The sequence below is a fragment of the Andrena cerasifolii genome, chromosome 14 (genome assembly GCF_050908995.1).
Source record: "Andrena cerasifolii isolate SP2316 chromosome 14, iyAndCera1_principal, whole genome shotgun sequence".
Taxonomy (NCBI): Eukaryota; Metazoa; Arthropoda; class Insecta; order Hymenoptera; family Andrenidae; genus Andrena; species Andrena cerasifolii.
In genome coordinates, this window is record NC_135131.1 from 4,665,845 (window position 1) to 4,692,627 (window position 26,783).

At 39.8% G+C, this 26,783-nt stretch overlaps 1 protein-coding gene across 1 annotated transcript in view; it reads right to left on the minus strand.

Moving 5' to 3' along the window:
- Positions 1-2,139: 2,139 nt before the first annotated feature.
- The window catches only part of Machr-b (muscarinic acetylcholine receptor), a 60,839-nt gene continuing 36,195 nt past the window's right edge, over positions 2,140-26,783 (minus strand). The window contains exons 3-5 of the mRNA XM_076826996.1: positions 6,737-6,936; positions 6,071-6,265; positions 2,140-5,281 (exon numbers count right to left, since the gene is read on the minus strand). Coding sequence (XP_076683111.1) covers positions 3,012-5,281; positions 6,071-6,265; positions 6,737-6,936 — 2,665 coding nt within the window. The 3' untranslated portion in view covers positions 2,140-3,011. The remainder of the gene's footprint in view (positions 5,282-6,070; positions 6,266-6,736; positions 6,937-26,783) is intronic.

Sequence of the window (26,783 nt, forward strand, 5' to 3'; positions counted from 1 at the left end):
GTACAATGATAAGGAAAATATGCTTGTCATATTCATTTATGCGCCACGATAATTGACTTGTACAGCGTATATCACTATCTAACTCCGTTACGAGAAGGTTTTTGCGAACGTAGCAGGGATGCCAACATAATTTTCTTTAAATTGAGCTACGTTAAAGGGGTCACATACTACATGCAACAGAAGATTTCATAAACTCAAGAGAGTTAATAAAAAACTCACAGCTACCTTCAACAGTTAACCTAATTTTTTTTTAACAGAATTGATAGTAAATTTATATATACATTTAAAATCCCAATTAACCGGGATGGGTTCTTTGTAAAACAATTTGGAAGCAGATGCGCGTAACAAAAGTTGCAGGAAGATATAATTTGTCAGACGTTATAGTCAGATCAGAATCAATTGGCCGCTCTAAAGGTCCGTTTTCACGTGACAGTAAATCGTGACTTTTTAACCGATTTAAAAAAGGGGGAGGTTATAGATTCGAAACGTGTATATTTTTTTTTATGTTTGTAATATCCCCGTATAACTCCTCAGCATATGGATCGATTTCGATGGTCTACTTTTAATTCGGAAGAGGGCGATGCCCCGGTGGTCCCATCCTACACTGCATCAATATTGACTCAACACTTTGCCAGTACTGGTTAAATCAAACTTCGCTTCTTTACATAATTTGTATTTCATGTATAAATAAATAAAAAGTGAACAAATTTTTTTTTAAATAAATTAAAAGCGACTTTTAAAAAATAAAAGTGCACTAATAATAAAAAATAATTTTTGCCCTTATTTAATCTACGACTCTCAATTTTTTATCATTTACACTGCGTGACTCTGGCACCGACTTAAAAAATTGAGAATCGTAGATTAAATAAGTGAAAAAATTATTTTTTACTTTTTAGTGCACTTTTATTTCTTTGAAGTCGGTTTTAACTTTTTTCGAATTTTTCTTACCGTCATGACTCTTGTCATCGCGAAAACTAGCTATCGTTATGTCACAACCATGTCGGATCGTAACATTGATTCACACTGTCATACATTCTGACGACAGCGAAAGTCACGACCTTTACTGTCACGTGAAAGCGGACTTTGCCGAAGAGCTTCCCTGCCTTGCCAAACGACGTCCATCTATGAAATGTTAGACTAAGTGACACTGAAGGGCCAATTGATTTTCTTCCAACAGACTATAAACAATGCACCTATTCGTGCACTTTGTCTTCGTCTCTAGAGTCCTGCCACACTTATATACAATAATCAGAGACGCCAATTAATACTTTCCCCGACTATCGTGTAACTTAACGCGTAATGTATTATTATATTCCCGTGAAAAGTTGAATTTAACAAAACCTTGGAACATATGTATAGTCGCGTCAGCATTGCAATCTAAAATTTTCACACTATCTCACTGTTTACCCTCTCACGAGGAAATTGGTATTCTTTTTTTCCGTGCAATACAAAGGACCCCTTCTTACAATGAAGGCTAAGAAATCGCGTGGACTCCCTCTGACGAGTCAATGGAGCATCCCGTCCAATGTTCAGAAAGAAATGTTATCGACTGGAAATCCATGGGAGCTCGTTCAAGAGGACAGCACCAAATCCAACAGAATTTGAAGAAAGAAGGCCTACGTACGAGTAGGCCACCCCAAGGCAGTGCGTGTACGGATAATGGAATCCATCATAATTTGGTACTTCTTCGAGGCGAGACATCTCCCATTCGGTTCGTTGCTCGTAACAAATATTTTTCTATCGTTGAAAGCGTGAAACGGAAGTTGTACTAAAGGCTAGCGCGAAGGTATGCAGTACGAATGGCTGCTCGAAGTGATGGTAGGAAGCTTTTGCTAATTGTTTGCAAACAGGCACACCTCGTCGATTTCGATGACCTTCGGTTATGTTGCGAAGGTCAAAGGCTTGAGTAACTTTGCTTATATATATATAACCACCACTCTACCTTAGTTTCAGAGAAAATATGTAGGAATTGGTGACGTAATATTCCTAAGATTTTGGGAACCTCGGATAAAAAGAGTCACGACGCCGGGAATCGAGCCACCCTTACGCGTGCTACCCGACTCTCCGTGGTCCCTTAAGTCTGGGCCCCCTCTTACGGCACGTGGCTGATTCCACATATACGTGAAAATGAAATCCAAAATACCTATTCCCGTTGTTTTTAATGATACAAGAAAATGACTAAGAAAAAAATGTTTGCTTTGGAGTGGAAATTATTGTGATGGAGAATTTTTTTTCACAAGGTCGTATTTCCCGAAATTTCAAGGTCATCTAGGTCTTTTTACTTGGGATGATGTATTTTCATTAGCGTAACGTCATAGCCAATAAAATGACAAATTCAACTATGTATAATATGCCCTTCAAATGACCTTCGGAGGAATGAAATATAATCTTTTAACTGTAAGCCTTTTGCGAATATCTAGCATCGGCGAATGTACTCGGGACGTTGACCTTGACAATATCTGAAGGTGGTTAAAATCGGAGAGGTTTGTCCATTTGCAAATAATTAGCAAGTTGCCATTTCTGACTCGATAATGTCCATCGCTATGCAGCGATAATCATCGATGTTTTTTATAATTTCTATTACTTGTGCCGAACGATCCCATCGTTCCTTGGAAAAGTTATATCTGCATTTCATTCTAAACACGAAACTTCATTACGTTCAAGCGCTTATCGTAGCGGTTATTGTTACGGTACGCACAGTCACCTAGATCTATAACGTGTTTCTACATGTTGCGTGCTTCCTTACACAAAACTTGACGAATACTCATACATATACATTATATACACCCGTGAATGCTGTCTAGAACTATACCAATGCGTCCTATTCCTATATACACGAAGCGCGCAGTACTCAACATCATTGCGTTTACATCGCGACTGTTTAGCTACGTTATTGTCCGATATCACCATAAGCATGGCGTCATGAGTATAATTCGGTATTAATCGTGGAAGGCCTTCTTCATCGTAACAATCATCCCCGAGGCGTGCTCGAATTTAAATTGGCCCGCCGTTTACGTCATATGCAAGTCACCTTTCAGTATTCTCGTGAAAGTCTTCTTGAACTGCTGATTGGCCAGAGCGTAACAAAACGGGTTCATGGGGCTATTAGCGTAGCACAGGAAGTACGAGAACATGAAAAGATGCTCGTTCGTGCACGGCGGCTGGGAGCAGAACCCCTCTACCAGTGCCAAAATGTGATAAGGCGTCCAGCAAGCGACAAACGCGCCCAGGATGATCGATATTGTCCTGAGCGCCTTCCGTGCCCTGTTCTCCGTTCGAGATTTCTGCCTGCTGATTATAGGATCCCGTCTCTGGGTCCTGCTCTTCAAACGTTTCCCAATTGTCTTCACGAAGTCCTTCCTCGAGCCACCTTCCTCGGAGTCTCGCGCTTCCTTCTTCCTCGACAGTTTCTTAGTGTCCTGCTCGTTCACTGTCGTGCCTGAGAGCGTGGGGACATTGCTGCCGCTGGAGGACGAGTTCTGAGGAGGATTATTAACCTTTGCGGCCTGATCCGGGAAATGATCCGCGGGGGCTTTGAGCGAGTCCACAGCAGGCGCGCTGACGACTGTCGTCACTGGCTGATGCTTGGCGTCTTTCGCCTTTACCGTCACCTCGGTGTGCACCTTGCTAACCGTCGGCGACGTTTGGGACGCAGCGTTCGTCTTGTGGGTGATGAACACTCGCGGCGGGTGGGTTTGGCTAGAGGCGTTAGACATTACGGGTTGAAGCTGGCTCTGTTTGGTTTGGCCAGCCGCTGGCTGCTGATTAGTGGCTTGCTGCGCGGTGGCTCTGATCAGCGCAGCTTGCAGCAAGCTCGTGTTGGGCGCGGACGCGGCATTCCCTAAAATCGGCGACGAGGGCGCGGTGGAGAGAGGATTCGCTAGGCTACACGTGAAGGAAGACGGTGGGCTCTCGTATGGGGGGCTGGGTAATATCACCGAGCTCTCGTCCATGTACTTCAAGTCGCCGCTGTCCAAGCCGGTCAGAATGTCGAACGTGCCTGGACCGTGCGATGACACGATCAGCGATTTGGGTCTGTCCGTAGACGACGAAGTTGGCGGGCTCTCGGAAACTGGTGGGCTGCTTTGGAACTGCGTGGGCGGTGGTATAATGTTTTGCTGACTGCTGCTGATAGAACGGTTGGGATGAGTGGGTGGCGAAGTCTCCGTAGAGGTAGCTGGCTGTTGGCTGGTGCCATTCTCAGTCAACTTCAGCGACTGTTCTGGCGTTAATGTCTGGCTACTGGATCTGTCATGTTCCGCAGGGTTCTCAGTATCCAGAAGACTGAGCTCCTGTATCTTGGGCAGTGTATGGGCTTTCTGCGTGGTGGTGCCTATGTCGCACGTTGGGCTGGTTAGCAGAATCTTTCTCGACGCAGGCATGTTTAACTCGACCTTGGTGGGAACGGTGCCGTTCAAGCGAACGTTAGTGGCGAACACTTGGAACGTAGCGGATTGAGCAACAAGACCGCTCAGGGATGATCGTTTAATAACGGTACTGAGCTGTTGCGTCGGCCCAACAGTGCTCTCCTCGTCAGAATCGAACGCTGGGCTACTGGAACGTTCCGATTTCTCAGTCTCCATGGGCTGAGTGCTCGCATACGTTTGCTTCTCTGCAGTATCAGTGGCGCCAGTCGCGGACGTCTTCGACGATGTCTTCTGCCCCGAACCATCGCCTCCTCCGCCATCCTCACCTGACGTCCCTACCTTCGGCTTGTCCTGACTCAAAAGGGTGCTCTGTGTTTTCGATATACCTATGCCAGCTGTGTGACCCGCCATACCAGACATCGCACCAGCGCTAAGGGCCACCATCGATTGCATCTTACGCTGCTTGGCCTCGCTTTTCTTCTGCATGTCGTACGCTGTCTTGTATATGCAGCCGTAGAGGATGAACAAGATCACGAGGGTTATCCAATAGTAGACGATTATTAGAGCGGTATTGAAAACTGGGTCCTTGAGGAACTGCACGGCGCACTGGCCAGGGCTGAGGTCTCTGTAGCCGATAAAGTGCTCCCAGCCAAAGATGCTGATGAAGAACAGTAGCGCTGGAATGATCCATGTGATCGTAACCATCCAGATCACGCGATTCTTGGTGCGCCAGATACGATACTGAGCTGCTATCTTCACCGAGCAGAATCGGTCGATGGTGATCAGTAACACCGTGTATTGAGATACCAGACATACCGTGTAGTCCACGGACAGCCATAGGTCGCAGAGCAGGGGACCAAGATTCCAATACCCCATTAGAATGTAGACTGTGTAGAATGGCATGGATACAGCTCCTGTTCAACAAAGGCACCGTGGTTAACTCGATTTCGCTTCATAACTATAGTTATGTGGCAAGTATTTTGCCACGTAGATGTATCGAAATATATTTGGATATATTATAACGTAGATATATTGGAACGCGATAAATTGCATTTCGAAGTTGCTAGCTAGAGTTATGTAACTGAGAAGGCTAGAAAATAGGGTAATCAATATTGTCTTTGCGAATTGTAATGTCTGATGATGATCATTAAGGGGGGATTCTCGTCTAACAGCCCCAAAAGTATACTATATTTAAGATTTTTTTTTTAAAAAAACTGTTGGTCATATTGGATTAAACTCTTTTGGGATGTAAGGAAACATCTTTAAACATGCAGAAAATATTTTTTTGATGTCGATCCTTCTTATTATTTATTAATTATAATGTCTCCTTATATCCCAAAAGAGTTTAATGTAATATGATCAACAGTTTTTTTTTAAAAAATCTTCAATTTCGGAAGCTGTTACATGAGAATCTCCCCTTAAGCATCGGGATTAACAGAGAAATTTAAGAACTGAATATTTACATTTGTAGAAAGATTGAAATTTCAGTAAATAATAATACTGATGCGTTATTAACATATACAGATGCAAGTAAGTTTTATTTATTCTAAACGGTTCAGTAAAACAGTTCGGCACTGAGTTTAACTTTTAAAAGAACTATAAATATTCGTAAAAATACTTTGAAAATTATTATCCCACATTCTCAGTAATAGATACATTTCGCACTAATGAACAACGAAAACAGAAGAAATAGAGAAACTTACCAATAAGCATATCAGTGGCTGCTAACGAGGCAATGAAGTAGTTGCTCGGCTGCCTTATAGCTCTGTCTACGATAAATGCCAGAAGAACGAGAATATTACCGCCAACAGTTAGCAGTATGCATAATGCGAGGGAAAAAGCAATCAATATCGTCTGCCAGAGTTCGAAGGGTGGTAGAACAGGCACGAAGGGTTCTGCTGTTTAACACATGGAAAACCATATCATTAAATTATTACAGTGCACTACTCATGTTTAATCATAAGTTGAAGAAATGACTGCTTCCCTTACAATTAACAGTATTCACCATTTATACATCAGGCATTGAGAGCAAAAACGGACTAACCCACATTTTTTGCGAAATTGAGTTAGTAACAATAATGTATTCCAATAGGCTGAGCTAATCATATAAAAAGGTGCAAATTAATTTTTGTTCAATGTGGGTCAGTCCGTTTCTGCTCTCAATGCCTTGTATAACAATACAGTTATAGAAATCGATGATAATTAATAAACCGCGAGAAGCAGCAAGTTAATAATAGAAATAACAAAAAATTAGTATAATAAGAATTGTGTTCTGGAATGTTTTATACTGATTCGAATGTTAGTAGAATATGGCACATGCAGTTTCCTAATCTTCAGTTGTGCTCTCCAGAAATATTCGATTGCATTACCAGTTGATAAAGATGTGTTCTCTGCTATCGAGCAACAGTTGGTGTTATTTGTCGGAAGCCAGTCTGGCAGAAGCTCCACATACTCCCCGCTACTCCAGCGTGGATCATCCGGGTCAGGCCAGGTTCCATTAAGCTGGGTGCATTCCGTTATAATCTGGTTGTACACGCGACAAAGACGTTCTCGTTGCTTCTCCCGTTTCCTGAAAGTCATATTTCATTTCACTCTTTGTTCGTGGCTATGTTTCACTGGCCTAACAGGATACCAGCAGAGAAAGCTGTGCGAAACCATTCTGTGGCACATGTGCCACTGAGAGCGCACAAGAATTTTCTGTATTGTTTCAGGATAATTATAGAGCTACACGAAGTACTTAATATCGCGGGATATCAGTGATGGAAAACACCTAATCCGACTGTCCACAGCCTATTCGATCGCCTCTAAGCATGAAACATTACTGGAGGAGTCTTAAAATCTAGGAAAGAAAGTGGGAGACATTGCAAACTCTGACGATTTGTATTTTTTAAGGAATCTCGAACCCAGCAAAAGGATGACTTAAACCCCCTCTAATTTTACGCGGACTACATTATATTTCAATTGCAACAGAATCCCTGGCATCGTGTGCACAAAGCGATCGATGTGTCCTCTATGGACAGCCCTGGAAAAGTATACGCGCACGGAGGAACGAAAGGATGGGGCGAACAAGCGTCGCGGCAGCTTCTTGTTTCATCGCTGCTCGACAAACAGAATGGAACAACTAGCTTGAGCAAAAAGGGGGCGAAGTCTTAGATCAGCGCATAGAAACTTACGCAGCTGCGCTGAGGAAAACACTTTAGCCCAAGGCTAGTGTCGGCTCGGTCTTTGTCGTTCTTTCTACCAAGGAGGTAAAGCTGGAGACAACTGAGTGCTAGGGAAGAAGACGGACGAAATCTTATACGCGTGCAGAGAAGACGGACGAGTTAGTCGATGCACGCAACAAGGACCTGCGGAATTTAACGCGCGTGGAAGGAAGAAAGCAGTTGCGCGCTCGGAATTGAAACGCGCAGTCAGTTGAATAACGGCAAACAAGTCTCTGATTGGCGACCGATGGGCAAGAAACGTGTGAATTATTGCTGCTAGGAAAAAAGAGAGACTAAGTCGAACATTAGACGCGTGCGATGAAGACGCATGAAGCGCGGAGATGAAGCAGGCTGTCCACCGATGCTCGTGACACGGTAAGCAGGCTCTTTTGCTGTGAGATATGGGGAAAAAGGTGTGAACAAGTAGTGCTAGGAGAAATGGGGGCAACAAGGAGGACGAACGAAGTTGTACGGGAGTAGAAGAAAAAAGTGGAGCCTGGAGCTAGAGTCACGGCGGTCTCCTTTGTCGTGGGAGAAAAGTGTGGACAACTGGACCTAAAAAAGGCGGCCGCAACTTAGACGTCTGCAAGAAGAATGGACGGGTGCAAGAAGGACGTGCGAAGTTGATGATCCTTGCAGAAAAAACGCATGCAAATCACTTTGGACTGCTTTATAGGTGGCGGATTTAAGGGGGGAGGTCTACCTAGAACGGTCAAAGCAATATGCTTCTTTGGGAATTTTTTCTAGAAAAACTAATAAACTTTTAGTATTATACATTAGTTTATTGGAAAGAGTACATCTTACGGGTATTTCAGTACTTTTTGGGGTAAAAAATATTGAAAGGTTTGTGAGTTATAGGCGTTGCCCGAGACGTCCTTTTCTTAGGCGCTTTGCGGTGACAACCGTAGCTCGGTGCAGGATCATCCAAAAATGAAAATTCGATTCTTTTTAGATAATATATAAAATTATCTAGGCGCTATTGGGCCGGATTTTATGTTAAAATTATGTTAAGACAAAATGGCGTTTTTTTTCACCAAAATCTAATCTAAAACATAGCATAGCATAGCTTAGCTTAGCTTCCCGGTGGATTCCCGGCTTTACTGTGGTATGAAAATTATGAGAGGGAAAAAATATAATGTTTGGATAAAATCATAATTTTTTTTTTGGATGCTGGGGCTCTGGAAGGCTTTCTGAATCCAAGCGGCAACTCCTCATTGGCTGCCCCTTAAATCTTCGAATTTTAAAACTCATTCAAATTTGGGAATGAGTTTCCCAAGTCCTCCCAGAAGGAAGGGACAAGTTTGCCGGAAGTTAGTTGCTTCGAAAACTACTTTCGTGATTAGATCTAAAATAACAGCAAGTAGATAAGAGACCTTCTATCGCATCCCTGTGAAGGGCACAGGTGCCGCTTTCCTAAAAACCTCCCCTGCATTCCGCTAGGGAAACTCTCCCGAAAAGGGAGTACAGTAATTCCTGGATATAAGGAACTCGCTCGGGACCGGACAGTTCCTTGTATCTTGTGTGGAGATACATTTTATCACCCCATTTGTCACGAGCTCTGGTTGACATTGACTATCGAAAAAAAAAATGCCAGCGGGTGAGAAAGAAGGAGAGCGAATTAGAAAGAATCAAGAGCGAGTCAGAGAAGGGGAGAGTGAATGAGATGCGCATAGTTTCTTCGCCTGGTCTGGCCGTTTACCGCAGATGTTATGCTTCTCGTACGAAAGTAGCTAAAGATTATATAAATCACGTCGTGGCTCAAACAATATGCACGCGTTCACCTCTATGTCACCACACTTTAATATAAATTGACATAACAACCTACTTTAACTGGACAATTTTTTATCTACCCTTATGGCTACTGAATGCATCTACATTCTTCAACCCTTGTAATTGTGAACCCTGGAGAACTCATGCAACTTATAAATGTAGATCACACGTTGAATGATATTAGAGTCCCAAAATATGTTAATATTATTGCGTTATTGCTCTTGTTTTTAAAGACATGCAAAAATTCTTTTCGCGGCAATCATTCAATAATTAGACCTACGCGAAGAGATACCGATACATTACGCTACCACCATTTGTAGCAGGGGATATCAGGGGAAAAATACGGATGATAAGGGCACTGTTTCTTCAGTAATGTTCGTTAGCGTCAAAGAAAATGTGACACCAGTATTTCCTGATTTCAGCTAGCGACATGTACGGCTCTTGCTCTCTATGAAACATTGCTGCAGTGGCAACACGAGAAGCAAGTCAAAGGCTGAATGCACCGGGCGCACAATGAGCTTGAAATAAGCATGAATGGAACCACATCCATTCCCTGCTTGCATGTCCCCGGCGCCGGCAGGCAAGAAACGACGGCCAGCGCCTTAAAGAGGGTGGCTCGTTTTTAAATAATTTAGCCAATCGATCCTAGACTCCTCTGAGTTAAACGTACCCTCAAGTTTCGCATACTTGGTCTCCCGTGCCCGTCACGCAGGTAACCAGCATCTCTCATTTATGAGTGAAAAAAAGCTTAATTGCGCCCCCTTCGTTTAACGTGCTTTTTACGAATTGAATGGCTAATTGGGGATCGACGACAAAGTAGTCCTGACTCGCGGTGCAAATAATATTAATGCTACTTCGTGTTGAGTGGTTTGTTCAGGGCTCGTATCGAGCGTTTTGTTGTTATACATAAGCTGGTAGTGTAAATGTTTTGATACACGCACAATTTGGACATTATCGTCGCAAAAAGGTGAAGCAACATTGAGGACTGAGGTTTCTGACGATTATGTTTAGGGAACGTTACAAAGGAATTCGAGTTTATTTGTTGCTATTTGCAAAGATTTCGGAATATATTATGTAGTAGTTTTGGATTTAGTTAAATGTTTAAGAAGGGGTGTGCATTAAGAACTTTGTCAACAATGATAGTGGTAAATGGTTTCTTAATTGGTGCACAATAGAATTTATTATCGACTAAAAATCAGGTTCTGTTTCTTACTTCGGGAGAAAGAGTTTGTAATATAAATGCATTTCATTTATTTAGTCACAGAAACTTTACATATTTTATATGGATAATTCTTTTGTTTCCAGTATTATCATATGGAAGGTATTTACATTTTATACGCAAAAGAAAACCTCAAACATTTTTTAAACGCATAATCAAAGATAATAAGTTAAGAATCCCGAATAGAGAATCCCACTTACTGATCAATTTATTAATATTTATAAAGCTTTTGTAAATTTGTAAAACTCAGTAGCTTTTACTGGAAGCAATTTTAAAAATACTGTACATTTTAAGGGACTTGGCAAGCTATAGAAAAGTCCGTTTGGTTAGCCTCCGATAGAGAAGCAAAGGCTGCAAGTGGAAAAGGTCAGCTACTGGTCAGACGCGCAACCGATATGATTCCGAATAAGACTGTACGTAATTATTATTCATCCTGCATGCCTCCTACATTATCTCAGTCATTGTTTCGGGTAAGAATTATTATGATTAACAATAAATTTACAAAAGACGTATAGATTTATTAACAATTCCATTCACAAGTCTTCAAATATGTACATATTTGCATATTAGGTTGGCATAGAATGAATCATGTCTCTTTCACTCTTTCAGAAGAAGCATAAACTGTTTTTATGAAATTAATGCCATCATATAATATATCTTGTAACTATATGAAAAAAAAAACTTAATGGAAATAGTGGAAAGTCGTGAGAATAGTACAATGAGTTTGCTTTTCATTTTACATAAGGAAATTTCGTATCGCGTAAGCAAAATCACGTCTGATCGATTGGGTCAGCTCTCGACACTTTATAGTCCCTCATCGGCGCAGTTATTATAGTATCGAAGGCCTACGTATCGAGAGGGGCAAGTAACGCGATGTTCGATTTCGACGTCAAAGATTTGTAAGTCAATGAGGATCGTTCTAAGATTATTAGAACAGCTCGCTACAAGCAGAGACAATGAAGCCACGTGAATAAAAGATAGAGAGATGAGATCCATTGTTTCAACGTTCTCGAGGGTAAATACTTGTCCTCGTTATAGCGGGTTTCCTCTTCAAGCTGCGTCACCGTGAAATCATTCGTAAATACTTGCCCTCGTTATGGCGACATTTCTTTTTTATAGCTCTGCATTGCAAACGAAATGATTCGTGAAGGAGAGCCAACTACCCGAATTAACTGAAACTTAATGCGGGGCTGGTACGGATGAGAACCCCAGCAATGACTGTTCGAACGATTGTGTTAATTACTGTGCTGGTAAAACGATTGTCGAGGTTCAGATTTAAGGAACGTTTTGTAAAATCTATTGGAAGCCGTGCAGGCTACAAATACGTGACGAAGGTCGAAACTATTATCCAAGTAAACTGTATGTATAGCTTGTGAATTACAAACTTCCAAGTACCGAACACCACATCGTTGGTGTCTGTGACAAAATACTACTCGTTTCCAAAATTGAGAATATTCTAACTTTTTATTTCAAGAGAACCGTTATGTCAGTTTCATTTTTGCTTCGATGTATTTCTAGTGGGGACAGAGTTTAAGACGAGCAAGTTAAACGAAACAATTACTTTGCAAGTCAGAATTTTTAAAATATATTTTCGTATACTTTAATGCTTTATCTATTCTGTTATGTGAGATAGACAGGTCTGTCGCAAATGTATTATTACGTAATTTGAGAAAACAAATTAAGGGGTGAAACTATTAAGGGGTGAAGACGATTGGATATTTGAGTTTTCAGTGCGAAGAGTCTATCTGCAATTTGTACAGTTATTAAATGTTTGTGCATTAAGGGTGTAGACACAGCAAGGTGGGCAGACATTTTTTATTTATACAGTTCTATAAGAATAAGTGGTGAGAAACATATTTGTTGGTGATTCTTTCAAAAGTATTGCTTTAGATTTCATTAGACAGTGCTAAGGGTGCCTAACAATAGTAACAGTCAATGCAGTAGACGTTGAAATTATTAATGAATTAAAGTTGTAATAAATTGTAGCTATTATTACTAATGTACTTTGCTAACAGCAACTTCTTTTAGTAATAATTATTATAGAAATAAGAGCAACACTTGGAGTACATTGGAGAAATCGATTGTTAGATTGCTGCCAATTACTTCATTAAATAGTAATTTGTAGAAAATTAGTCGACGGTCTGAACAGCTTAATTGTCATAATAGCTCTTCTACAATATAAAGGTTCTATTGAATATGAGAATTTAATGCTGATCTGTTGAAGACTGATATTAAATACCTTTTATCAGTTTAAAATATTTCATACCTTTCAAATGAAAGAGAAACAAGAATGTTCAATAATTCTTAAATTGACATAAAATAATTAATATAGTATATTATAAAATCAATGACAATTGAAGGAGAAACTGTAAAAAAAACGAAGTATTTACTACTATGAATTCATTAACTATTCCCCCAAGTATTTTTCGTCACACATATTCCTTTCAAAATATTAATAATTAACCAGAAATAACATCTTGCCTTTCATTTCCTATATTTCTATCTCCTTCTTCTAGGAAATTTACTAGAAATGAAGCTGTCGCCAAGTAGATGGCAAAATATTATAGTTGACGATCTCAAATGACGATAAATAAAACTACTGTATGCACAAGCGCGACTGACTGCTCAAGTGAGTTCGAAGATTGTTAGAATATTGGCGAGAGCCGAATGTCGAAGAGTGTGGCGAGGGTAGGTTGTAGAGTGTTTGGGGCGAGGAGAAAGGTACTCGATGGGTCGCCGCAACTCGTGCATCAAAACAAGGGTGAAGTATCCGTTTTGTCTAATGAGTTGTAATGCCTCCTCGTCAAGGCCATTGAACCGTGATTCGAACTGCCAGAGACACCCTCGTGAGGGAGGACTCGCAGCCATCCCATTCCTCCGCATTCCGACATCTTTTCAGCGCTTGGAAACTGTTTGAAAAATCATTCAATGACGCTGTTAAAAAAAAAGTTAAATAGAGAAAATCGATAAGGCGAATGTCCCAATTTCTGCTCATGTCCCCATTTCTGCTCGTTTCGTATTTTTCTTATTATTATATGCGTTACGTTCGCACTATATTTGCAACAAAGTAATTCTACATTATTTAAACATTTACAATACCTACGTCGCTATTTTTCATGAGCAGAAATACGGACATTTAGAGCATTATATATTTAATTACAAATTGCAAATAGTTAAACATCTTGAAAAATCTTTTTTAAATAGTTTTTGAATTGGTTGATTTATTATTAAAGGATTAATCAATTACTCTGCAAATTTTCATCGCAAACAAATTTTTTACACCTTCTTTATGACGAGTTACCTCTTAAATGAGCAGAAGTTGGGACATTCACCTTTAGCGCTTGTAATGAAGCCTGAAACTCCGGGCGTTGTCACACATGTGACAAAGATAATTATAGAAACACGTCGATGCAGTTAGCTCACTAATAGGAAATTGACATCAAGTTACTGGCTTGAGACAAACTCGCTAAAGTACATATATCGTTCTAGGGGTTGGACAATTAATTTTCAGTTTTTTTTTTCTTTGTGTTTAGATATTTTAGGTAAACAAATACCACGCTCGTTATCTTACAATTGTTAAGAACATTTGTTTCGCGGAAAGTCACTTTATAATGAAATATGAAATGCAGAGCGTGGAGATATTATAAGTGAAAAAAATGATCTCGTACGTTATTGCACATTTGTGTTTAATAAACGCAAATGATTTTCGAACAATCTGACGTTTATTTAAGGTAGTAAATATGAATCCTAGCTGTTGCGCACACGTCACCGAAATCTTGCGCCTAAAATCGCACCACTGACCGACGCTTCCACTTTTCTCAACTACTTCACCTACATTTTCCATGCAATCTGAATTTTCAGACGTGATGTCCCTCTAAAGTCGAGCACAGCTTCGACTAATGTCACTTCGACAGCAAAAATGAGAGCTGCCCTACAAAATATTTACTGTGGCTTGTAACTCCTACATTGAGCCTAAATTGGTGGAGATAAGCTTGAGTGACAGAAGCAACATTTCTTCCATTAAATACGAACCCTAATCGACAAATAATTGACAATTTTTCACTTTGCTTAACATTTAATCAGGCAAGGATCAAGAGAAATATTAATTACGTGTTGTGTGCAAAATGTTGAAAGGAAGATGTTTTATGTGAATAGGTAATAAATATATTGAAAACTATAAAAGTAAAACACGTTGCACGTAATTTCGACAGCAATATTCGAAGTCCAAGTACAAAGTGCAAGTTCAAATATATGTCCTTATAGTTGCAGATTTCAAATTGTTTATACACAATGCGAAGTTCAGATAATTTTTGTGTGCAAAGTGCAAAGGTTTCAGTGATCCACATTTCCTTAACTGTTTTTATTAAACGAAAATTTAATTTCTCCCTTCAATAGGACCTTGGTGGGCTACTGTCACCAATTAACAACTAAGAATCTCCAGTCCTTGGAATTTCTGTCATCCCCTACGCCACAGAATTGCAAACAGGGAGCGGCAGGGTAGACAGAAGTTGTCAAAGGTGAGCTTTTCAGCCGCTGATTAGCTATTCACGTCACTACCTACTTGACACTAATCTGTATTTAAATAAATGTAAGAATTCTACTCCGTAGACAGGAATTCTAGTCGGAGGCAGGTCGGCACGAATTTCGCGGTGGGTACAAAGTAGGGCAGGCATGAACGATTCTGGCAATTTTATTTCTCCAGTTTCTTAGAAATAATGACCAATTATTTCTAGCACTGCTTTTTGTCTTACAAATCTTTGGTACTTAGCAATATATAAATAATAGTGTACCAATATAGTCTGTAGAGAAGAAAAATTTTAAGGATAATGATATCTGTAAGGTATCTCAGACTTTATATTTTTTATTTTTATATTTTTTAATTAGTATGTCCACAGAAAGAGTTTGAAAAAGTCAACAACCACTGCTCGACACTGCCAATCTTCCCTTATCTGTCTCTCTCGTGGAAAAATGCCTCACATTATATAATAATGTGTAAATGTTTGCCACTGTATTACTGTTTGTGTCTCCTGTATTTCATAAACTTGCAACTCATATCGAAGGTTCCACGTCGGGTTAGAAAATACATATTATTTGACACATAGTAGTATTCCCCCCGAAGACGCATCCAATAGTTCAATCCAACGGCTCATAGTGTGCATTTCTGCGCTGAGGATTTACGCAGAAGTCTCTTTTCCGAATGAACGGCACTCACGTGGCAGATATTCAGTTCCTCTTGAATACCGGGCGATGAAAGGAGAATTCAACGAGAAAAAGCTCGAGAGAAGCGAAATAGAGGGAAGGATGTGAGAAGTGACTGTTGAGCATATGAAAAATATTTCTTGATTAAAGAGGGGTACTGAAAATTTTTTAGGCACTAGTATATCAGAAGTCTAAAGTGAAAACGTCGTTGAGATTCTGTAGATTAAAACGTCCTAATTACCTTGATCTTATTACAGGAATTAATTAATGCGTCCACTAATTAATTAATGAAGTTATATTTAGACATTAATATCGTTTCCTTATTTTTATTGAAACTTTCGAACCTATTTCTTTTTCACGTCTACAATTTTTATTATACGTATCTCTAACTTCGCTTCTACTGCATTGTCTAGAATTTTAAAATACGGCGTCCATTGTTATTTCCTTCCTTTTACCTTGCCTTTCACATTTTTTAATAATTAGAATCTTGAAACAGATCCTCCGAAGTTTGGTTACTACAGATTGCAATAACCTCTATGAAATCGGCAAATAAACATATAAATTAATATTGTTATAATAATAAATGAGAACCTCCTTCAACACTAATGACAGGTATCCTTGTATACTAAATTTTCCTTAATTGAATCACGATCAATATTTGCTATCATTAATTACTCCGTATCTCAAAAGTATTCGTAAAGGGCCGTCCTTAAATTACGTAAGGGTAATTTTGGCGATTTCTTACCCCCTCCCCCAGTATAAGAACTCATAAGATTAACCCCCTTCTTACGTAATATTTTTACATTCAACTTTTTCAGTTATTCAAATTCTTTTAAAGGTTCATATAATTCATTTAACTCGGTTTCGGGAAATTTAAACTAAAACTCCTTTTCTGGAACATTAATGATACAATTTGTATTTATTGAAAATTAAATTAAAAAATATTACGTAAGACGCTACCTGACTCCCCCCTTGTAAGAAAACGTAAGAAATTCGCGACCCCTTCCCCAAAAGCCTTACGTAATTTAAGAACGACCCCTAACAAAGAATACCCTACAAATTGTTAATACTACAATCAAAAATACATATCCATTTCCCCCGTCGTAATGTTTCCCTTAAAATCATTCCCATACTTCCAATAGTGTATTAAACTAATCGCCAGAAAGTTCTCCCACACGATTATAAAAATTATTCGAACGCGTTGTCGTCCGAATGAAAAGGTACGGGCGACCCGTTTGTGAATCAAGTTCATGGAGAGTGCCACGCACACGGAGACGCGACACGAGTACAACGTCCAGGGGTCGTAGCTGCTTTGTCTAGATGTTACATCCATCTTTCTGCGCGCACATATGTATGCGTGTACAGCCAGAAGATAGCGAGGGGGTAGCTGCTGTATAAGCCCTGTTGAGCCGAGGATCATCGCCGTGGAATGGCATGATCATACGGACAGATAGAGAGGGTAGGGCGAGCGAGCGAGCGAGCGAGGCGAGCCGATAGGAAGAAGGGGGCGAGTGGAAAGAGTTGAAACGAACGGCGAGGGAAAAAATTGCGAGGAAGGGAAGCCAGAGGAGGAATTTGAGATGTAGAGAGCAGTGGCAACAAGTACCCCGGCACGGTATCGTCCCAGCATTCCGTGAATGCTGGTCGCAGTTTCAGTCCGCTCGAGGATGAACCAAAACACCGCCCCTCCCCCCTCCCCTTGTCATTGTGGCTCCGCACAATGAATGACGTCAGGGACGTAAGGCGAAATCGTTATTTTACCGTACACCCTCTAGCGACCGTATTGCAGCGACACTATTAGAATATTTGAGGGCGAGCTTTTGCTGCGCTCTTCAACGCCTTCGAGGTTATTAATTTCGCGGTGTTAGGTTTTATATCTGTAGAAGTCCTACGTTAAATAATCAATCGATCTCGGAAATTGTAATTTGCGTTGCGGCCAGAAGAGTCAGAAGTCCCGCGGAGCTTTCGAGCCCAGCTGACACGTGATGCTTTAAAAGTCTGCAGCTGAAAAGAATTCGCAAGTAAGATGCAAGTGATTTACCAGAGGGCTTGGCGAACCCGCGACGAATTCTCGCGTCACGCAGTACAGTCTTCGATGTTTTCTTGCAATCCCCCCAAGGGAAATCTTATTCTTATTTTACGCCCTCGCCACTGGTTGGAGGCTTTTCAAAAGGTGCCCCGCCGCCCCCCTGCTCGCCGTCACGCCATGCACGAAATACGTAACCCATAGCTTCGGGCTGATATCAGCTTCACACAGATTCCTTCCTCCTCGACACAACTTCCCGTGACATCGTTTCCTTAAATTCCCTGATACACCCCACTGAGAAAAATAGACCGCTGTCGCGAGAAGAGCCTTTCCCGGAAGTTCAAACCCATAGGCGTAGAAAGTTTCGATGTGCACGAATGAAGCCGCACCACTCACTTTGTCCGCTGGATAGCCATTTGCGTCAAAGGGTCTCGCGCCGCTGTGTATATAGCGTTGCGAAAAAATGTGCGATACCATTTTTTTTTTCCATTCATTTATAACTGTTGCTTTATTGGATCGTATGGTGTTTATAATAACTTTCAATGCTAAGCTCTATTACCTGCTCCATTAAGAGGAGATGGTACAGTGACAGGAATAGAATGTCCTTTATCTAGGGAGTTATTAATTGAAAATTGACCTGTTCTTCGGCGCTAAATTTCAAAGTGTAAACTATGAAAATATATCATCGACGTTGAATTTTATTGCGATTAACGATACAGGTTAGGTTAAGGATAAGTATTCATTCGATGTTTTGAGGCATGTTTTTACTTTGTGCAACTGAAATTTACGTTGTATTAGTATTTTCAAATATTTAGAAATATTTAAAAATATCCACCATTTATTTAAAACTAAGAGGACAAATTCAAAATTCAATTGAGGCAATCTTTATTTACAGTATTTCAATATAATGACACTGTAATTACTAAAAAATATACATTTATTTCACAAGAATGTTAATTGTACTTTTTTGCCACTTATGTATTTTTTGAAAATTTTATTTATTTCTTAGAAAAATTAAATGACAGTCTTATTATAGTTGTGCGTGGGCCCCCTCTGCCTCCTGGCAACCAATATTTTTAGACGCAGTCCAGCACTGCTGATTAACGATGAAATGTGAGGATTTCTATTTTTGCTACTAAATGGATGAAATAAGCACAGAAAGCTGCGTTTTTAATACTCAGCCTTGGAAAGATATATTACTTGTTAGTATCTACTCATTTGAAGCAGATAATGGATGAAGTCTTTAGCAGCTTATGACGTTACACCCTCCCTTTCGTTTCCCACTCATTTCGCCCTTGTTTCGTGTTGATCTTAGTTCCATTCTCCCTCGGGATGAAAATCGGCGCGCAGAAGTCTAGAGATGAAAGTAGAAGTTAGCAGAAATTTTCCTGAGATTGGACGTTTCTATGGCCAGAAGAACTGCCGCTAAGGCTAGGTTCATCAGTTGTCGAGAATTCGGTACCTTTCAGAGCAGAGAAGGATTCTTCCTCAACTGTTTCTTAAGATTTAATAGGAAATCTCCAGCTTTTACTTGCGCGAGTTTTATGTATTACAAATTTCAAACTCATACTGTGGCACGAGTTCTCAGACGTGTCTCCAACAAAGAACTTATAGATAAGCTACTCCGGCAGAAAAAACCGTGCCAGAATCGTCAAATGTATGTGGCGCAGGGGCACGTGATTGCCACATTCGGTAAATTGTGTTGTTCAAATCGAAACTCTCTAAATTTGATAACAAATCACAGTTCGTAAACATTTCCCCTGCAGACGATGATTCAGATTAAGCATCAGGGAGTCCTACGTATGGTTGGCTGGTTGGGTAGGGCCTGCGAGGAGTCCGAAGTGCATTCACCTCCCCACGGTGGACACTAGGTCACTTGGGAGATCGCATCTCCGAAGCACAAACTGAGCGAAGAGCTGCACAAGAAACCAGTTCAAAACGTATCCCCCCTGCGTGCATCCCACGGTCCTGCAGTGACATGATCATGATACTGGGGTCAGATACCGCCAGACGAGTCCATCCGATGAAGGCCATAACTTTCTGTGTATCTACCCAAAATCTTAAAAATTGACCCTCGTAGTGGAGACAGAAGATATTGTCCAATCTGAAGAAAATTTTATACGTGCAATTTCCTTAAAGGGGTGGGCCACTTTTGTCGGGTATTAGAATTCCATTGGCGGATTTAAGAAAAAAGGCCCAGGTGGCAAACGTTGAGAGGCCCATTTTTTGGGAAAATGGAGAGGTAATTTACTAAAAGGGGGTAAATGTACAGAAAAGTATAGAAATAAAAAGTGCTTGGATAAAATCATAATTTATTTTTGAAGATAGGGCCCTAGGGGGCCCTTCTGAGGAGGGGCCCATTTTCGGGAAACTAAAGCGGCAATTTACTGAAAACGGGCTTAGTGTAATAATACAGAAAAAAATATATTTTGGATAAAAACATAATTTTTTTAAGGATGGGGCCCTGGTGGGGCCTTCCGAGAAGGGGCCCAGGTGGCAACCGCTCATCGGCCGCTCTGTTAAATCCGCCGCTGTAGGATTCGATCCGAGAAAAACCCTATTGAATTCTAAATAGTGGCTTATCTATGTAAATAACAAAGGCATACACCTGGAATTCAAGTGTCCCCCCGCGAGGATCACTTCGAAAGAAACGGGCACATTAACATTCCGTGGTTAATGGGGACTTAGTTAACTGCACTCAATCTTCCTAAGGAGCATTGTCGGTAGCAAAATTCTACGCGAGGATTCCTGTCGTGGTTCTGCGCTCCTCCCCCCTGTATCACGATTCAGGGGCTCTCGGAAGCTTAAATATAGGTAGAGATCAAATTGGATTTACACTTGGACGGAGGGCAGACGTGGTCCATAAATATCAGCGTTACGGTGACGCGCAGATGGCGATGATGTAGCAGACTCCACGGAGGGGAAGCTCAATCGCTCGGGGGAATTGAACGAACGCGTTTAATAACTCTGCTGGCATACGATCGCCCACGGCGTGACACTGAACTATCCAAGAGGCGAGCCGGGACCCTCTCGGAAAGTCAAGAGGAAATTCCCGCCAACGTTGTCACCGGTGGCCAACCAGCGGCGTATTATTCGAATCTCGCCATCATTGTTCACCAATAAATCAGGGGACGCCTGTCCCGCGCCCTTAACTTACAATTAGTCCCTGGCTGTCAGTGGCGAACTTCTTTTTTTTTTTGTAATTACAACCACGGTGTGGCATTCAGTCTGACCGGGTGGAATTTAAGTGTCTACTTCGAGGCGTGAGTTCATACTATTGCAGTGTTTGTTTTGGTTGGATAGATTGGTCTTTTTACAATTGAGTAGTGTAGTAATGTTTGACTCATTGAGTTGTGTTAGGGTAATTTTAAAGGGAGAAAAATAAATTCGGGTTACCAAATTGATGGTAATATTTATTAGAAGGTTTTCCATGTGACTTTTATCGAATAGCGAAGAGTAACCATCTGTAAATGACCATTTCATAAAATTTAGGATTTAAATAGAATTATTTAGATAGGTTTACAAATATGAATTCTTCTGAAAACACTTGATGCAGATGAAAATATGTTATGAATTGAACAGTTACCTAAAATTAACGCGAAGAGATATTATACAGAAAATAATTGTTATTTGTTAAAATTATAATAACGGTAACCTTTCCTCATTTCTTTTTTCGAAATTTGTAAAATATTATAAATTGTATTACCTATAATCTCATTTAATTTAACATTATTAATGTTGATACCCTCTGAATAAATTTTCGAATCCGACATATTTTTTGTAACATTTTTTTTGTTTTTATGGAACACTATTTTGGAACAAGTTCCAAAATTTTAGAAGGGTGAATCGTAAATATTAATTTCATTCCTCCCACACAGGTTTAGAAGGTATATATGATATATGAATCGACGTTTTCTTTATTTAAAGATCACGGGGGAAGTGCTGCGCTATTCCTCGCAATCCTTTTATCAAGAAGAGGACATCATCGCTTTCCCCACTTTATCGTCGCATTTATTTAAGCTAGCCTTGGACCCTATTTCACGGTTTAGGCATCGTGGAACCAAGTCATTTATCACTTGCGATAAGCTCCATAAAATTGGCTGTACATTTTTGATAGACGTTTTTGTTATAGATAGTACACCCCTTGGCATAATGTATTTTATTTTTACAGTTTGTTGGTGGTAATTAATACCCTAGTCACATTTTTAGATTGACAGGGAAAAGGGTGATTCCTTTATGCAAAACCAATTTGAAAATATGCAGTAAAATTTTATCCACCGAGGTTCTGTTTTTGAGAAAACAGTCCTCTAGTTTCACGTGGACTACATCATGTTCGTTTTATCAAACTTCCTGGCATCAAATGTAAAAAGTGGGCGATTTGGCATGGGATGACCCCAACATTTCCCTGCATCAGTTTTCTCTCTTTCCACATAAAACTGTTATAGCTCGGTCAAGAGTCACCTTGACTCTAGAATCACCCTGTATCATGAAAAACATGTTTCCTATAATTTATATATTATAACGAATGAATTGTATTCATCTCATCGCTTCAAATATTAATTTCGTTGGTCTAATTAATTTCTTATTCGATCATTTTTTATTGTGATGCATCTATGTAATTTATCGCAGCAGACTATATTTCTTATTTAATCGATTCAGGACAAAGAAATGTATGTTATTTACTTTAACTACTAGCTTTATGCACTCTATCCCCTTGCTGTCACAATAATTTGTAATTAGTGTCATTCTTTGTTTGTTGCGTTATCGTGTTTAAGGATTTTATCTACCTTTTATGGGGCAAATATAGTCCAACTTATTTATACGTTGCTAATCAAGGTGCAGATATCGCGACGGCGATGCACATGACGTTGAATTACCTTTAAACGTGAAAAACTGACTCAAGGCTAAACGTGCAACTCTTTTGCTCACAATTAGATATGTTTAAATTATTCCTTGCTGTCTGCACACTTCGTCTACACTTCCACCATTTGTTCCCCCCGTTATTCAACTTTCGCAAGCTTTCATAACACGTAATACCAGGGTATTAAAGTTCTTATCAGCAGCCTATTACCCTAGTAATAGCGTCCTCTATTTATCTAGTCGCCTCCGAAGCGTGTAACTCCTGCAGCTAACATCGAATTTTCGAACGGACGGTGAATGTAATGGTAACATAGCCTTGCTGTCTTTAGTAGGATAAGATATTTTCCAAAGAGCATTATTTGATTGTTACTCAGATTTTCTTGCAATGCTTGCTTATTCGAAATGTGACTCTTTTTCCATGAATTTTTATTCTCACAGGGTCACAGTTGGAAAATCACTAATAGTAGGTAGTTGGTACCTTGAAATGGGAAGGTAATGACTGAAATTAAATAGCTGGTGCGTTGAGGTAAACAAGAATATTAAGTATCATGTGTTATTAAGTACTACTACTTAAGTAATATTTATTAGTACTGTACTTACTGTATTACTTTCCAAATATTACTGGGGTTTTTGAAATTCCCTTAAATAAAATGCCAGGCTCATATCTTTCTAAATTATGTTCTCCTCAAGAAGAAACATGTTTGCAAATATACTTTAGTCTGTCGAAATTCTTATAAGAAAGAATCGGTTTTAAATACAAATTGGGGGATGAAATGACGAAGGTGTGTGACTCAAATTGTAAATTGTAATCTCTTCGTACGAGGCTATATTTTTGAAAAAAATTGATTACAAAAACTCATCTGGTATGCGTGCCATGAGTACGATTCGGTTGGCGCCGTGGCGTCTGACTATTCCTCGCCGTTTCTACTTGCGTCCTAGGTATTGCATGATTGACTGCCGTGTGAGTAAAATAATATATGTACTTACCTAACAGATATTCGTAAACGGTATGTTATTTATTATGTTAAAACTTGAGGTCTTCAAAATATAGTAGTCAGACATTATACCCTTTGATTTCTATTAATCGAATTCATATTAAAAAAGAACATTCACAAAACGGAGGGTGACAATCTTTTCCACCTAAATGAAGAAATGAAAGGATTTGCAAAATCGAAAAAATAAAAATACGTTGTCACGATTCATGGATTCGTCAAATAGAAAATTTGCAACAATTTTTAACAGAATAGCAAACCAATAACCTGTAAAAGCACAGCAGTGTGTGAGTTGATCTATTCCAATACTAACATTTACAGATAATAACACAGAAGTGATAGATAAACACAGTAGGCTCGAGTGGAACTGAAATCTAATATATTTTCAAAAACGATTTTTCTGAGAACGAAGTCCCATAGATAAGAATTTTATTCACCCTTTCACTTTTACACGAAAACGCCCTCTCTTTTCTATTACGCTACAAAATACGGCCACCCAGTTTAATTGATCGTCAAAGCTAACATTGATTACACTTTTATTTAGCCAATGCTTTGCACTGAGACCAAGAAGCAAGATACACACGTGCCCCCTCTATTTCTTCTTCTATCACTTTGTAATACAATGTAGGTACCAATCAGTAATATCACTGATCTGTTGATACGCAACAATCAACCCGCGTTTAATGCAACGCCATTACTCTATCCTCCTGTTCAGTTTCCCTCTATTACCACTCGCCTTCCTCTATCTCCAAAGAGACAAAGGCCAGCTGATAATTAAGTGACGCGCAGAAACGTTTCTGACAGGGAACATTACGCTGCCACTGCTGAGACGAGACGTTCCATCTGTGTACACATATCATTGCTCCTCCATGCGCCACGTACAGGAACATGCGTATCAATTTTCAGCAATTAGGCGGCGCACGGTATTCCCCCACTTCACACAAATGTCACAGTTTTATTTGGCAAGAGACTTATACAAAAGTGTACTCTACTCGTATTACGAGTGCAAGTTTTACTCTGTTTTTTTCTGCCGTGATAAAAAATTGACATTCTGCAGAGAATAAAAGAAGAAGGGGGAAAAATATGTAAAATTTTCTACGGTCTTATAAAACTATTCTCTTGGTGCTCGCGGAGGTACCTAACATTACGTGTCGTTAAGCACTCGGGTTTCAAATTCCCAGACAACAAGTGGAGCCCAAATGGGCAATACGAATGGAAGAAAATGCGGTACCGAAAAGAAACACGGTTACCAAGCCCGAGGGAGCTTCGTGTTTGTATTCTAATCTGGCTGACGTCCCCAGTTTCATTCTATGCCATTACTTCCTCCTATTCCTTCAGTCTTGTTCTCAGTGGGGATTTAGTGGTTTGATAATCTGTCTAGCAGGCTCGCGTGAAAGTTAAATAAGTTTTCCAGATGTACCTGTTACATTCGGAGAATAGAATTTGCGAAATATAACATAGAATTTTTTAAAATTACGTTTCTGTTTTCATTAGCATAAATATTTTTAGATAAGTGTCTAAATATAAAAATCGTTGCATTAATTTTTTTTTTACCGCGATAGAAGATGCTAATATTAATATATTGTTAAATTCTTGTTACTGCTACATTGTGCTCGGAGTTATCGAAGAAACATTCCCCGGTTCTCGTTATTTCCATAGTTCCATCTTTCTGCGATGAAGTAAACAAACTTACGGAACGACTGAAACACATGGCACGCGGTGTATATTGCGAAGCGAACGTGCACTTTCGCAAAATAAAAAGGTCGGAACAGATGGCAACGCGGGGAACACAACACGGAGTTCTCTAATATTTTCCACGCGAAAGTGCAATCATACTTGAGCAATAAACTTACCAGCGGAATGTCAATATAACGGTGATAATAATTCTTCTGTGCACAATAACTAAAAAGACATTAAGGTGTAAAGCCACAAGTGAGTATTAAAACGAAGAATAATGCCACTCTCACTCACGAATCCTATTTTGTAAAATGAAGCTGTAGGAATGGAATCGAAAGCTGTAATCTATTAACCCCTCAAGGACCGACCCCTGAAACGAAAAACTGAGCGTGAAGTCGGGGCCCTCGGAACGAAAACCTCCACTGTTTTCCCGAGCGGCATAGGGGGTACGGCTTTAAGGGGGGTTTGCGCCTTGTTGGGCCGAAAAATAGGTAATTCTTTGCGAATTTTTTCTACGAAAACGGTTCGACAAATTAATTTGAGGTTTGGCAGGCTGTTTTACTGTACCTTGAACTATTGCTCTGAATTTTTGTGTGACAGTGGAAAGAGAAACATGGCAGATACAGAGAGAGAGTTGAAAAATAATCGGGTGCTCCTGGCGATGACGAAAAGTACTGTAAGGTTTATCCGAAACACAAGAAAGAAAAGAGATTCTTAATCTATATGAATGCGGCTATCGATGGTAGTAGATTTATTAATTAATATAAAAAAAATGTTAAAATCGCAGCCTTTTGAAGAAGACGAAGCATCCTGATTTGGAGAACTTAGGGTCCGTACCAGATACCGAGTTGTTCGTTGAGGGGTTAAACATTAATTCATGTTTTTATTTCTGTAAAAGCTGACGCAGTTAATGTAGAATTCACGGGAAAATAGGTTTTAAAATATTTTCTGCCGATCTTACATGATCGATAGAAACCACATCGATACTTTCGACGACCAAGTACTTTACCTGAAAAGATTGATTTGCTTTCATACCTTGATTGCAGCTCTTGGTAGCTATACAGCCGAAACTCTAGCTGATTTATCGTCATCGACAGCAAGGGGCACACATTTTTGGAACTCGATCAGGGTAAAAGTGTGAGTGGAAAAAATCGAGAAACACCCAACCGTAGACACAGGCTCGTGGTCTTGAATATGATTGATTATACCAGCCCGCGGGAGTGTTTTCCAAGACGTAAGCGTTACTGCACTGCCCCTCGTCAAAGTTCGCCTTAAAAGTCATCTATTTGGAGATACGATAACCTTGCAGTTCCCTATTTCTCAAATACATCGTTGAAAATGTTTAAGCACAAGTGTTTTGCATTGCGTTAGACATAATAGTGTCGACGAGATTGCGAATAACAAAAAATATGGTAATTATTTACAAAAGGACAGTCCTAATCGATTGCGATGACCTTGAAATACGTTCTC